We start from the raw sequence: 13,763 nt of genomic DNA, 5'->3' as shown, positions 1-13,763 counted from the left end.
TTTAGGCATATGGTTATGCTTATAGTTGCAATTGCCAATACTTCATCTCGAGATAAACTCATCTAAACCACAATCACCAAACTAAGGGATTTCTAAACATGTTTCAAATTTGAGCCATACTCCATCAAATTCAAAGTCAATCTTAAGCATGCCAATTGTGATCCATGGCAGCATCACTTAGGTGTCAAATTATTCACTCATTACAAGTGTGAAAGACTATCAAAATCACCTTTCCTTTGGCTCATACTCTCCTCAAAATCCCATAAGGATTTAAATAATTTGAAAACCTAAATCATGCTTAATAGCCATCCAACTTAGTTATCCTAATAGTTAATATCATCAAATCTACCAAGATGTTCTAGTCTTCCATCCAAATCTACTGGACTTATGTACACAGTACACCAACCAACACAAATCCATCTATGGGTTATTTTCTCCCATCTAATACAAACAAGTTCATAAATTAGACGATTCCAAAATATGCTTACATACTCGGATATACCTATTCCACATTTATATAGTATGCTGAAATAATCTCTTAGGCATATTCCAATACCAAACGATCATATATCTTTATCATAATATTCAATGCGGCGTTATTAGACAATCGTCTTGATCCATGAAGCATTAAATTTTACACCTCTTAGTGCCAAATTTCCCAATCACATGGCAATCTTCATTCGTTCAATATCCCTAATAATTTAAGAAGGGTGTTTGGTGACAGGTCCCCTTATTGCCTACACCATAACCTCTCTCTCTTTACATTGACTTTATGCATTGTCAATGCAGTCAATCATGCCCATAAGGTTGATAATTCACTTGTTTATTGCAACACCTATCTCCACGATTGTAATTTCAGTAGCAATCTTACTAAGGTAACCTTAAATGCTACCTTGATAACCAAGTTCAGAATTTAGGTTGGTACACTTTTTCCAACAATCTTCTAATAACTTAGTGCCTTCCTCATATTAGGCACATGTCCTTGTGTCAACATTTGCACTCCTACAAAGCAAGATTGTTTCCGGTGTAACATTAACATCAAGGCACCTATCATTGTCATATTCCAAAGACATTTCTAGAGATCAAAGCCATTATTCATTGAACCATTTTGATTCTAATTGACAAAATAGTTCTAGCTCATCCATTATGATCTTTAGTTATAGGAATATGTCCATATTTTAACTTCTCATTAGGAGCATCTTGCTCCCAAATCCTCTTAATGGTGGCTTGTTCTTGGGGGGGCATCTTCACCTGGACCAATGCAACACCAATCAAATTCATTACTCAAGGTTTGAGGGTAAGTCAATTTACTAAGAATTGGGAGTTTGTGCATCTTCTTCCTCATAATTAGTGTTGGAGTCACAAACCATGAACAAGAGTCTATGTCAATCCCGACACTCCACTAACACCCATAAGATGACTTAGGACACTTTAAATCTAGGTGCTCTAAAACCAACTTTGTCATGACCCAAATTTAGGGGTCCGTGATCGATGCACCAGCTTAACAGGCGAAGCTTGCAAGACCTGAGCAAGGCTCAAAATTCAAATCAACTAACACATAGCCAAGGGATTTTATATCCAAATATTAATAAACAAAATTTAATTTCAAATACATAGAACACTATCCCTAGCACGTAACTTACACAAGGTTTATAAGACAATACATTGGCCATCAAATCGAGTTCGTACTTTACAACCATTATACCATTCAAATGACACATCATGCCTGACATACTTTACAAACTAAACCAAATTCGAAGGTGGAAGGCCCACATAGACTCAGCAAAGTGACACATCAAAACAGAGACTTATCGAATGCCAAATATGTGTTAGTCCAACTGACGACACCACCCACGTAAATTTATAGCTTCATTTATCTGCACATGGCGCAATAAAAAGGTGAGTCATCTAATACACAATCAGAGGGATGTTAACATAACATAGTAAATCACACACATACAAATATATATATTGTCAAACCTAGCCATCTGCCAAACATAAGCAAATATCTTCAAAAGATGAAAGTGTGAGGATCATCCTAAAATCCCATGTGTACATCTCATCATAATTTGCATTGTCGGATCATAACTCAATTGTGTATGACATTCATAATTCTCTTAACTTTATGTCACCACATCAAAGCATATCAAAGTAAGACTTAACCTTAAAGCCATCATCAATCTAGGCTCCACAAACTCACCCTGGTAGCCGAGCATATTCACAATATTCAATATCCATAATTTGCTTACCTCGAAGCATTACATCAAATGTCAACAATATTTTCATCATGTATCTCCCATTTTAAAGGCACATCAATTATCACTAAGAAGTATACATATTAGAATAAATTGTATTAGGCTTATCCTTGAAGTTGTATCCACATGAATATACATAGGCACACACTAGTTGCCAAAGTATCATCACAGTTCAAATCATTTTCATTTGAGCCTATCTAAGGCTATGTCATATCATACAAAAATCAATTCACAATCTTTGAGTGTCCTCCCTAGACATAGTCAAATCACACATAAGGCAAAGCCACTGACGAAAGAACAATCTTGCTTGTGCCGAAGTAATGGGCGGAGAATGAAATCATCGCTTGGAGTAATCTTGACATCACTTGGAGTATTCTCAGATGGGTGGGATCATACACATAATCATCATCCAAAGTAATCTCCCAACGAATAATATCACATGGAGTAATTTCAATGGGTGGCATCAAAGCACTGCAAGTAGGAACCATAAGCGGGACTAACACCACCGTCTTTACTTACCACCATCCTTGTAAGTACATACACAGTCACAGAGGTTGGACTCCACTCAACCTAAAATCTGATCAACATCTAGAATTCATACATCGGACGAAACATCATCAAACTCATGGGCCATCATTGCCCCTATAATTCATAGTCATAATTCACATCTCTAATCAGGCTCCTTAGCTTCATATGTGTAAACAACTTACATCAAAGCTCATGGCTCAATAGCCTGATAGACTTAGGTAGTTTTGACTCATAATTCTTAAACAAGGCCATCTTGCCTTCCACAATTCCATATATAGACCTAAAACCACAAATCATATTTGATGAGCTTTAATTACGATTCTTAGTTCCCTTAATCTCTAAGACATCAAATGTTCATAATCCATCAAAAGGGTCAATTGTCTAAGGTAATATACTCTTAGATGTTCATCATACCCTCTAAACTTCCTAGTTTAGGCTTACACAATCAGCATAGGCCACCAAGTGGCTCATCAAAAGCACACACATCAGAATATATATATATTCACATACATATCTTTAGCCTAAGCACATTCATATAGGCAACTATATATATATATACATACATCATTCACTGACCTAGGTATACTCATCTAGGCAATCATATTCACATATATACATACATAGTTCTCTAGCCTTGGCATACTCATCTATGCATTCGTATAACATTTAAGTACCACGGCAATGCATATTATCATGCGTTATGCATTGCATGCATTTTTAAACATAAAAGTCCCACTCAAATTGACACTTGGAACTGCTCCTACTGTTAACCTCGAATCCTCAGCCTCCAACCGTCCTATAGCTCACCAAATGCTTTAGGTATCTTCAATTTTCCCTTAAACACATCATGGCATCACAAAAATTTTAATTTCCAAGCTTTTGAAAATATCCAACTTTTCAAAAATAAACAAATTCAATATTTAAGCACAAATCCTTTAACAATGAGCTAAATCCTCACCTTAGATGTTGGGTTGCCTAATTCTTAACTCCAAATTCCCTAGCTAACTCAAGGGAGAAAATCTCTCCAAAGCTTGACCAAATCAAATCTAAGCTATTAATCGATTAAATTAAAAATCAATTAGTAAACACACTTAACCTTTCCTCTAGAAGCATTTTTCAAACTCCAATCTATTCTAAATGGCTCTAAAATTTCATTTACAGGTTTAGAGTTTTGATTTTTAAAGAGAAAAGGGGTTTGTTTATTCAAATGGCCTAAAATCCCCTTTTTTAATTTTGCATTTCCAAACTAATGTTTCGATATATGTGAATGCCACTAAAGTAGGTTACCTTTGACTTTGAATCTATCGATGGATTATGCTCTAGCTTTTTTTATTTATTTTTCCTGTTTGGCCATCTATTGATAGATTCCACAGAGCTATCAATAGTTTTCCAGACTCCTTGCTTTGCAAACTCCTCGGGAGAGTATCTATTGATAGTTTAGGAGAGCTATTGATAGATTTTCATCCAATTTGTTTTCCTAGGCCTTTTAGTTTGTAACTATCAATAGATGTAGAACATCTATCAATTGATAATGCCCAGGATTGCACATTTTCCACTTGTTTAAGTCTCCAAACTTACTCTTGTAACACCCAATTCATTTCCATTCAATCAATACACTTCAATTCATTTATATAATCTTAAAATGCTTGCACATATGCTCATATACAAGATCAAAACTCCAATTCATACTAGTTTAAATCTTCAAACATTAACTTGAAGGGCTAAGTGTCATCCTTGAATATTCAAGTGTCAAACATATGCACAATTTCATTAAGGACCTCAATTATGCCAACATTCATAATCATATACTCAAATATAAGATTAAACTTAGATCAAAACCTCAAGCTTTAGGATTCATCAAATATTTCCACAAAATGTGCTTAAGTGGCATAGTATAGGCTTCCATACACTTGGCATATTTAACAAATTGGCAAAGTCCTCACACACATTTATAATTCAAAGTCATTCTTTGTATATACATGAGCCTATCCTTAAGTCTTCAAGCACATACAACGAAAACATAGTTTAATTCCTTGAATAGTTTTGCTAACATCACATATGGCACATATCAAGCTCAAGGGTGTTACAAAAACACTAGGGCTTTAAGAGTCTATTTATGGGGGCTTTTGAGAGAAACTTCAAACATAATTAAGCTAGGGTTCTCTGGAGAAAAATAAGCCGTAAACACTCAAGAAAGCTAGGAAAATTAAGGAAGATTGAAGATTCAAGAATTAACAACTCTTTGTTTCTCTCTCAACTTTTGTTTGTCTGTAACTTTCTTACACTTGCTTTGATAGATAATTTTCATTGGATTATATTTTTATTTTTCAGCATGAACTAATTTAGTTTTTCTAGGATTGTTGTGGATTTCAACATGTAATTTGAATATTTGTTTCTTTTTTATTTACTATGAATGAGTATGGTTTTGCTTATTCAAAAATGTTCTTAATGCTTTTGATTGTCTAGCTAACAATTGAATGACTTGTGAATCTGAATGAGACTCGACAAAGTAATTTTAGATTGGCCTGAGATTTTAATAATATATGTTCACATCATTTAGTTGATTTGACTTGCAATTAGGGTAGGCATATGCCTAAATGCCATACATAGCCAAATTAGAGCACTAGTTTAATGAACCTTATCTAATTAATTACTATAGACATATAGTGACCCAATTAAGTTAGGTATTTGTGCAAGCATCTAGGCGAAGACTTGTACATAGGTTTGGACTCTAGATTAGCAAAACCACCCATGAATGCAAGTATTGAGAGAAACAAATGTAAGATGAAGTGTTGAATAAACCCATAATCATAGGTTTTAATATATTGCCTTTCTCTAATGACTTTTTAGTTTTTGTTAATTAGTTTAGTGTTTAATTAAATTTAGTTGCAATTACGTTTCTACAAAATTGAGTTCCTTGAATAAGATTAGTTTGTCACGATTTTAGTACTTAGTGAAAATTAAGAGCAAAGTCCCATAGGATGCAATTTTGGACTTATTGCCTATATTACTTGTTTGATATGTATACTTACGTGTGGTAAATCCACAACAAATTTTTGGCACTATTGTCAGGGATTTGTGTTTCCTATTTGTTTTGCTAATATTAATATTCATAGATTAATCTTAATTTGTGCTTTTTCTTTCTTTGTTTTTAAGGTGATGAATTATTATAACTATCAGTGGCCATGTGAACAATTTGTGCCTAAGAGAGTTGCTATTGATTATGAATTGGATGTAATTAGTGCTTTGATTGCCTAAGTAGATGCTTTGTCTTAGGAAATTGACACTTGGGGTATTAATGTTTTTCAAAGTCCTTTTGTGACATGTAAGCTTTAAGGAGATATGTATTCAAGTGATTGCTATCTTGCCTATTCTGAATCAATGCAATTTAATGGAAGTTTCAATGGGCAACAAAGCAATTCATACTCCGAGAGTTACAACTTAAGGTGGAATCACCCAAAATTTTCATAGAGTAGTGATTTGGTTCCTATATATTCATCACAACCTATTTTCCATAATGGTTTCAATTAGAAGTTAGAGCCCCTATACTTGAGAAGAAGTCAACTTTGGAAGAGATGTTTATGCAACACATGGCAAATATGAATGCAGTTATTCAAAGTAACAACGCTTCAATGAGAAATATTGAGACACATATGAGTCAACTTATCAATGACATCAACAATAGGCCTTAGGAAACTTTACCAAATGACACTGACCGTAATCCTAGAAGAGAAGATTATGGTAAGTATCTTGATGGGGCAAATGAAAAAAATGAGGTAAATGATAAAGATAAAGTAGATCAAGAGAATACTTCCAACTTGCAAGTTTAAGAGGAAAAAGTTAAGAATTTGAAAAAAATTCTATATCATTGTCATTCCTTGGATCATGGAGGACATTATGGAGGGCAAAGAACTACTGCCATGGTTCTTTAAATAGGCTTCTATTGGCCTTCTTTCTTTAAAGATGCTCATTATTATGTTGAAAAGTACGATGATGTTAGCGAGTTGGCAACATATCTAAGAGACAAGAGATGCCTCTCAACAATATTCTTGACGTATGGATTTTTTATGTGTGGGCAATTGACTTCATGGGTCCATTTATTCATTCATACAATAACCAATATATCTTAGTTGTTATTGATTATGTGTCTAAATGGGTTGAAGCTACAACATTCTAGAATAATGGCTCTAAGGTGGTGTTGAACTTCTTGAGAAAGAATATCTTCACTTGTTTTTGGTACTCCTAGAGCTATTATTAATGATGAAGGATCTTAATTTTGCAACAAATATTTCGAGGCACTTCTTACCAAATATGGAGTTAAACATAAGATTGCCAGGACATACCACCCACAAACAAGTGGCCCAGTTACAATTTCAAATAATTGATGTTAGCAAGTTGGCAACATATCAAGAAGACATGAGATGCCTTTCAACAATATTCCTGAGGTAAAGATTTTTTATGTGTAGGGAATTGACTTCATAGGTCCATTTATTCCTTCATACATAATCATTATATCTTAGTTGCTATTGATTATGTGTCTAAATGGGTTGAAGGTGTAGCATTCTAAAATAACGACTCTAAAGTGTGTTGAACTTTTTGATAAAGAATATCTTCACTCATTTTGGCACTCTAAAGCTATTATTAGTGATAAAGGATCTCACTTTTACAACAAATAGTTTGAGGCATTCCTTGCCAAATGTGGAGTTAAACATAAGATTACCACAATATACCACACACAAACAAGTGGCCAAGTTGAAGTTCCAAATAAAGAAATCAAAAGAATTTTGGAGAAGACTATTTGTCCATCTAGAAAAGTTTGGTGCAAGAGGTTGGATGATGCATTGTGGACTTATAAGATTGCTTTTAAAACTTTGATTGGGATGCGTCCATTTAGATTGGTTTTCAACAAAGCTTGCCATTTTCTAATTGAACTTGAGTATAAAGCATATTAGGTAATCAAAAGACTAAACTTTGATCTTCAAGTTGCTAAAGAGGAGCATCTCTTGCAACTAAATGAGATAAATGAGTTTAGACTTTAAGCTTAAAAGAGTGTAAATATCTACAAGGAGAAGACCATGAGATGGCATGACAAGAAAATCATTAAGCATCATTTTGAACTAGGCCAACATGTTCTCTTTTACAACTCTTGGTTGAGATTATTTTTGAGTAAGCTAAAGTTTAGATGGTTGGGATCTTTCGTTGCCATGATAAAATTCCCTTATGGAGTAGTGGAATTATTGAAAGGCAATCAGGGATTCATTATGAATGGTCAACGTCTCAAGCACAATTGGTGGGGCGAAGTTGAACACCACAAATCCTCAATTTCGCTCATTAATGCCAATTGAGCCTATGAAAGTCAAGCTAGAGATTATAAATCAAGCGCTTTTGGGGAGCCAACCCAAGGATTCTAAACTAAATTTATTTTTATTTTATTCCTCAGTTTATTTATTTTTTGAATTTACTAATTTATTTCTTTTTACCTTTTTGCAATTGCTTAAATAAATCGTCGATGCCGTAGTGCCTTGATAATGGGGGATGTTTCCCTCAAACCAGAATGCATGGTGCTGTGGTGCCCACACCTAAGTGTTGTAACGCCTCAATAACTGCTCCACACCTCCCACTAGAGAGGCCGATGTCGTGGCACCTAAAGGGCCATGGTTGTGATGCTCGACGTCCCAAAAACCTACCAATCCTTTAAAACCATTGCCTTTCGCTATTTAAACACTTTTAACTCTCCTATCAGCCACTAAATTATGAATCCACTTTTTTCTCTTGTCTTCTAACTTCAAAAAAATTCTCTGTTCTCTCTAAATTCTTCTAGACAAAATTCACTCTTTCATCTTCCTTCTTTCAAAGATCACAAACTCATTCTAAGTCCATCACAACCTTTAACAAACAAATGGGCTTCAAGTTTTCTCAAGAAAGTTATTTCCGTTCCTGAAAATCAAATTATTTAAGAAATTTATACTTGTTCTTGATATTCTTGATTTGTTGTTAGTTATGGATGCAAAATTATGCTTTTTAAGTTAATTGTGCTTAGAAAATAGTGGGTCTTTTGAATTTGTGAATTTGAGTTAGGTAGTTAGAATTTATAATTAATTGAGGATTTGATTAGTGGGTAATTTAATTAACTTCTTGATTTGATATTATTAATTGTTGAAATTTAGTCATACATTGAAAAGTTCAATTGGTCCTACTTATAATTTTGTGATTAATTGCTGAGAGATATTAGGTGTCCAGAAGTTATTAGAAATTATTGTTTGGCCTTTATTGGGATTGCCTTGCTTTAGTTTCGGTTGAGTAGTTTGTAGGAAATTTAATCATGGAACCAAAAAGATCAAGGTCTAATGTAAGGAGTTCCTTCGATAAGACAAAATTTGTGTCTACAGATGTTGTTGCAAGACATGTTAATTCTCTCCTTAACAAGTCTCAATTCAAGAAATAGGTCTTGATGTTGCCTTAATTCAACACCTTGGAATTCAAGCTTGGATTGAAGAAAGAAATTGGCAAAAATTTTGTTCCCAACTAGAGGTGGCCGTTATCCCATTGATAAGGGAATTTTAAGTTAATCTTCCTGAACAAACTAATGGTGTTGTTTTTCTCCAAGGTAAACAAGTGTCATTCCACAGTCAAGCCATCTATGCTTTTTATGAAGTTCTCAATATTGAGAATGATGGCTATGGATAATATCTGGCTGAGCATCAAGATTGGAATGAAATTATTTTGGTACTTTATGGAAAGGGTGCCCAATGAAAAATATTGAAGGGCGAACTTGTATCTTTCAAGCGTAATGTCATGAAGCAAATGTCAAAGGTGTGGTGGTATTTAGTGGCATCAAAGATGCTACTATGTTTACACATTAGTCATGTTACAAAGGATAGGGTAGTTGTAACACCCCATCCCTTGGGATGTTAATTAACTTCAGATATTAAGTGCTAATAAAGACGAATTATGGTTATTATTAATGGGAAGAGTTTTGTGAAAATGGAGAAGTTGATGTAAATTAAAATAATATTTCTATAACAAATTAGTATTAATTTATTGATGAAAAGCGAATAAGACAATGCAATATTGAAAGTTGATTTAAGGGAGTTGGATTTGCCCAAAGTGGGGGAGAGTAAGAAAAATTTCGAAGAAACAGAATGTTAGTGAGACCCACGTGCCTTCATTAGATAAAGAATAAAAGAGTATGTATATATTTAAATATTGTGGTGACAATTTATGCTGGGATCACATTAAATAAGTCGAAGAATAACAAATACAATAATAGTCCCCAAGCCATATGCAAAAGCATAAAAGCTAAAAATATGGAGAAAGGATGATAAGGAGGCATATGCAATAACCTTAGAAAAGCATCAATTTCAATTCATTCTCAATGTTAGCCTCAGCTATGCTTAAAAATGGACCATGTGTGAGCACAAAGCAGAAACAATTGAAATGTGCATATTAATCTCATTACAATTAGAATAAATAAATAAATTCAAAGAAAAAAGTTTTTCTTTATCATGTTCCTTTTGTAACTTGTGCTAAACAAACTTTTAGCAAAAAGACCTAAAAAGAAAATAACTTACAGTTTTGCTTCTTCCAAGCCCCTTGTAAATTGAGGTTTCTTGCACTTCTGATGGAATGACGAAAGAAGTCCTTTGAGAAATGAGATCACTTGTTTAGTTTTTACTCTGAAAATTATAACAGAAGCCAATGATATCAATCCTCAAGAGATATAAGCAAGTGTCAATGCAAAACAAGAACATTACATGTCAAGCAAACTTAAAATACATAGAAACCTTGCAAATCATGGGTGCCAAAATATTGCATTGGAACTGATCTTCCACCAGAAATCTTGCTTAAACCTTGATGATCACCAACAAGTTATTCATCGACCATGATTGCTGGCCACATGGCAAGACCTGCACTACAAAGATCAAAAGATAAGCAGGTGGAGGAAAGCAAGAAATACATAGATAAATTCATAATTGACCTAAAAGAAAATTAATTCAGCATTAAACCACATGAAGAAAATTAATTCAGGCACTCCATCTTATGATGAGAAACATTAAATTTCAGTTTCTAATTAGAAAGAATCAAATCTTCCTCATCTCCATCCTCATATTCAGAATAAATAGAAAGAGTTACCGAACTCTTTGCCAACCCTAATTTGACGACCAACTGCAATGAAAGCTCCACAGTTGACCTTGGTTTTAATGGCAAGGAAATCATAGCCAAGGTACGTAAGACGAAAACCATCATCTAAATTTAAGAGAGAAAAAAAAGCTTCAGAAGTTATTGAATAGCAAAACAAATAAGCTTTTGCTCGATTGTTGCTTTTGCTACCTACTTTTTGCTAATTTTGCTTTTTTCTCCTTAAAAAGTTAAAATATAGAAAAAAAATCATATTGATTAAAATAAACGAATCACAACAATGTACACCAATTCCAACCTAATTGTTCTGTATAAAATTAAAATCATGCATTTTGTTTTCCAACGAGATTATAACTATAATTCATTCAAACTATTACTTACTTTTGCATTGAAAATGTGTTTATTTATTTTTAATTGACGAAAGAAAAATTAGGAGCAGCAAAAAATAAGCAAATGCTAACTAAAAAAAGATAAAAGATAAACGAATATTTAGATTAAATAAGAAATGAATTGTGGTGTCTAATGGTGTACAAAAGCTAACAATAATATAGCAAATCAATTATCAAAGCCATACTTACTCATTTTGAGGAAGATTTCTTGTCCTTCCACCATACTTGATGCACAAAAATAGGCATGACGAACAGCTAGGATCAGTAGGACGCATAGCCTTCTCTTCCTCAAGTATTTGAACAGGACATAGTGTTGGATTCTGTCGGTTTGGATAGAAAACCTTCCTCTAGACACTAGGATTCTCATATAGGACATGCTCCTGTGATTAATGAATATAAGTTTCCTTCTTATTAGTCAACTAAGATAATGTATCCTCCAGATAACTTGGAATAAAGGCCATAATTTCTAAGGGCAGCAATAATTTATTAGAACAATGAAAGCAACTATTAAACTACTGGCTCTGATCATAGCGAAAACTTATACATCTGAAGCAACTATATTAGTAGCTGTCAGCTGAGCAAGGTGAAGACAATTCATTAACATCATAAAGTTAGGTTGCTTACCCCTGGATTCTTTGAAGAAACATACAGATCCCCCTTCCTTAAAATGCTGAAGCGATTGAAGACCTTGTAAGTGCCTCCATGCCTAAAATTAAAATTAATTACATTTAATGATTGAAAAAAAGGAAATAATTATAAATAAAAATAATAATACAAGTAATTACTTGAGGGAAGCAATACGATCGATGAGGTCTGAAGGCACAATTTCATGCTGAAAAAGAAAAATAAAATGGGTCACAAATTTTAATAACGAATTTAGAATTCTAAAAATAATAGAAAGTAAAATCAAATGATTATATTAAAAAATCATAGGGCAAAATCAGATGATTATATTAAAAAATCGTAATTCACACATACGTTTCTCATGCCCATTTCGATGGCAGTTAGAACCCTTAAATCATCTTTGGAGAGATATTTCAAAACGTCTACATTCAGCTTCATGTTCTGTTCTTTTTCTTATTCACTACAATTTTACTTCGAAACACAAGAATTCAGTTCTGAGGAGAAAAAAAAGGCAAATGGTGAAGATGAAGCATTGAGTAACGGGTTTTAGTAACCTGAACGACCGAATGAGTTGTAGATTGGGAAGGTGCAGGTGCGGCGGCAAAGATGAAAGAGCAAATGACTGAATGAGGTACAGGCTGGGCAAGTGCAGATGTAACAGCAAAGAGAGACTGTCTGCTAAGGTTGAAAAAATTTTGGGAATTTAGTTAGACTTCTACATAGTTAGGTTAAAACATTTTTTGGAATTTTGTTAGATTTCTGAATAGACAGAATAAAATTGATCTAGGACTTGGGATGGTAAAACATAACAGAATAAAATTGATCGATAGTTTCCTCCTCATCTCCTCTGCCTCCTTTCTCAAGAAATGCCATCGCTGGAAGAGACGATTGGAAGGGAAGATAAAATTAGAGAGGAAAGAGTCTTTTAGGGTTTTAAATGGGATTGAGATTAGGGGGAAATCAGAGGGAGCGGTGTGGGCTTTCTGTTTTTCCCCCCAAAATTATAAAATTACCAATTTACTTGAACGTTACAATTTTATAGCTACTTACTGTTATTCTCTTCAGTATCTAACCATACTTATAAATTAATAAAGACAACTATTTATTTTTCTACTCTAGTGCAAATGCCTTCTTTTGTTATTCACAATAAATAGACTCCAAAAAAAAAACCCTTCAGTTTTGTTTTTCTTTTTTATTTATAATAAGTTAAATGCTAATCATATAATTCATAAAATTTAAATTGACCTTAAACATAATTTGGTGCTTTAAGTGCAAATTGTCTTGTATAAAGGATTTCAAACATTGATAGTTTTTTGAAAAACTTCATCACTTTTCGCAATATAAATCTTTTGCTGTAAATCTCCTATCTCAACTCTATACTTCTTTTTTTATTCGATTTCTAAATTACGTCAAATTATTCAAATTTTTCCAAACGATGTTAAGTAAGTAAAAAAACAAAAAGAAAATTGAAGGGACTTATTCCATAATTGACATTTTACCTACATTAACTTATGATTTGTAATTATACTTAAATTGGCCACATGTTATTTACTCAACTGCATTAATTAAATTTTGTTTATAATTTTGTCACTAATTTTGTCATTAACCAAGAAATTTTAATATTTTAATGGTTTTCATCATAGGATTTTGCACTAATTTTTTACGTCAAGATAAAATTTTTGCACCATAGTTGCTCGATTTTCTTGTAGTGATATATATATATATATATATATATATATATATATTCCATAGCTATGATTTTAATTTGTGTACACATATAATAAACTAATATATTTTAAATATATTATATTAATAAGTTTATTATATA

General features: G+C 33.1%; 1 protein-coding gene across 5 annotated transcripts; it reads right to left on the bottom strand.

The window, feature by feature from the left end:
• Nucleotides 1–10,141: 10,141 nt before the first annotated feature.
• On the bottom strand, nt 10,142–12,914 carry LOC110409534 (uncharacterized). Of its 5 annotated transcripts, XM_089782458.1 has the most exons (8): nt 12,490–12,914; nt 12,290–12,395; nt 12,097–12,143; nt 11,936–12,017; nt 11,501–11,691; nt 10,917–11,030; nt 10,568–10,690; nt 10,142–10,459 (listed from the first exon to the last, which is right to left on the bottom strand). In XM_089782458.1, the coding sequence occupies exons 4-7, from the start codon at nt 11,956–11,958 to the stop codon at nt 10,653–10,655; spliced, it is 366 nt and encodes a 121-aa protein (XP_089638584.1). In that variant the 5' UTR covers nt 11,959–12,017; nt 12,097–12,143; nt 12,290–12,395; nt 12,490–12,914; the 3' UTR covers nt 10,142–10,459; nt 10,568–10,652. The 5 variants fall into 5 exon arrangements, 3 of the variants coding, with proteins under 3 accessions (XP_089638584.1, XP_089638585.1, XP_089638586.1); XR_002444579.1 differs by having other exon boundaries at nt 10,922–11,030; nt 12,290–12,914; XM_089782459.1 differs by lacking the exon at nt 12,290–12,395.
• Between the last annotated feature and the right edge of the window lie 849 nt (nt 12,915–13,763).

This window comes from Theobroma umbraticum, unplaced genomic scaffold, assembly GCF_002168275.2.
Source record: "Theobroma umbraticum cultivar Fairchild unplaced genomic scaffold, ASM216827v3 scaffold_44.0, whole genome shotgun sequence".
NCBI classification, from domain to species: Eukaryota; Viridiplantae; Streptophyta; class Magnoliopsida; order Malvales; family Malvaceae; genus Theobroma; species Theobroma umbraticum.
The sequence above is the reverse complement of the archived record's forward strand: the minus strand, read 5'-3'. Positions and strand labels throughout refer to the sequence as shown.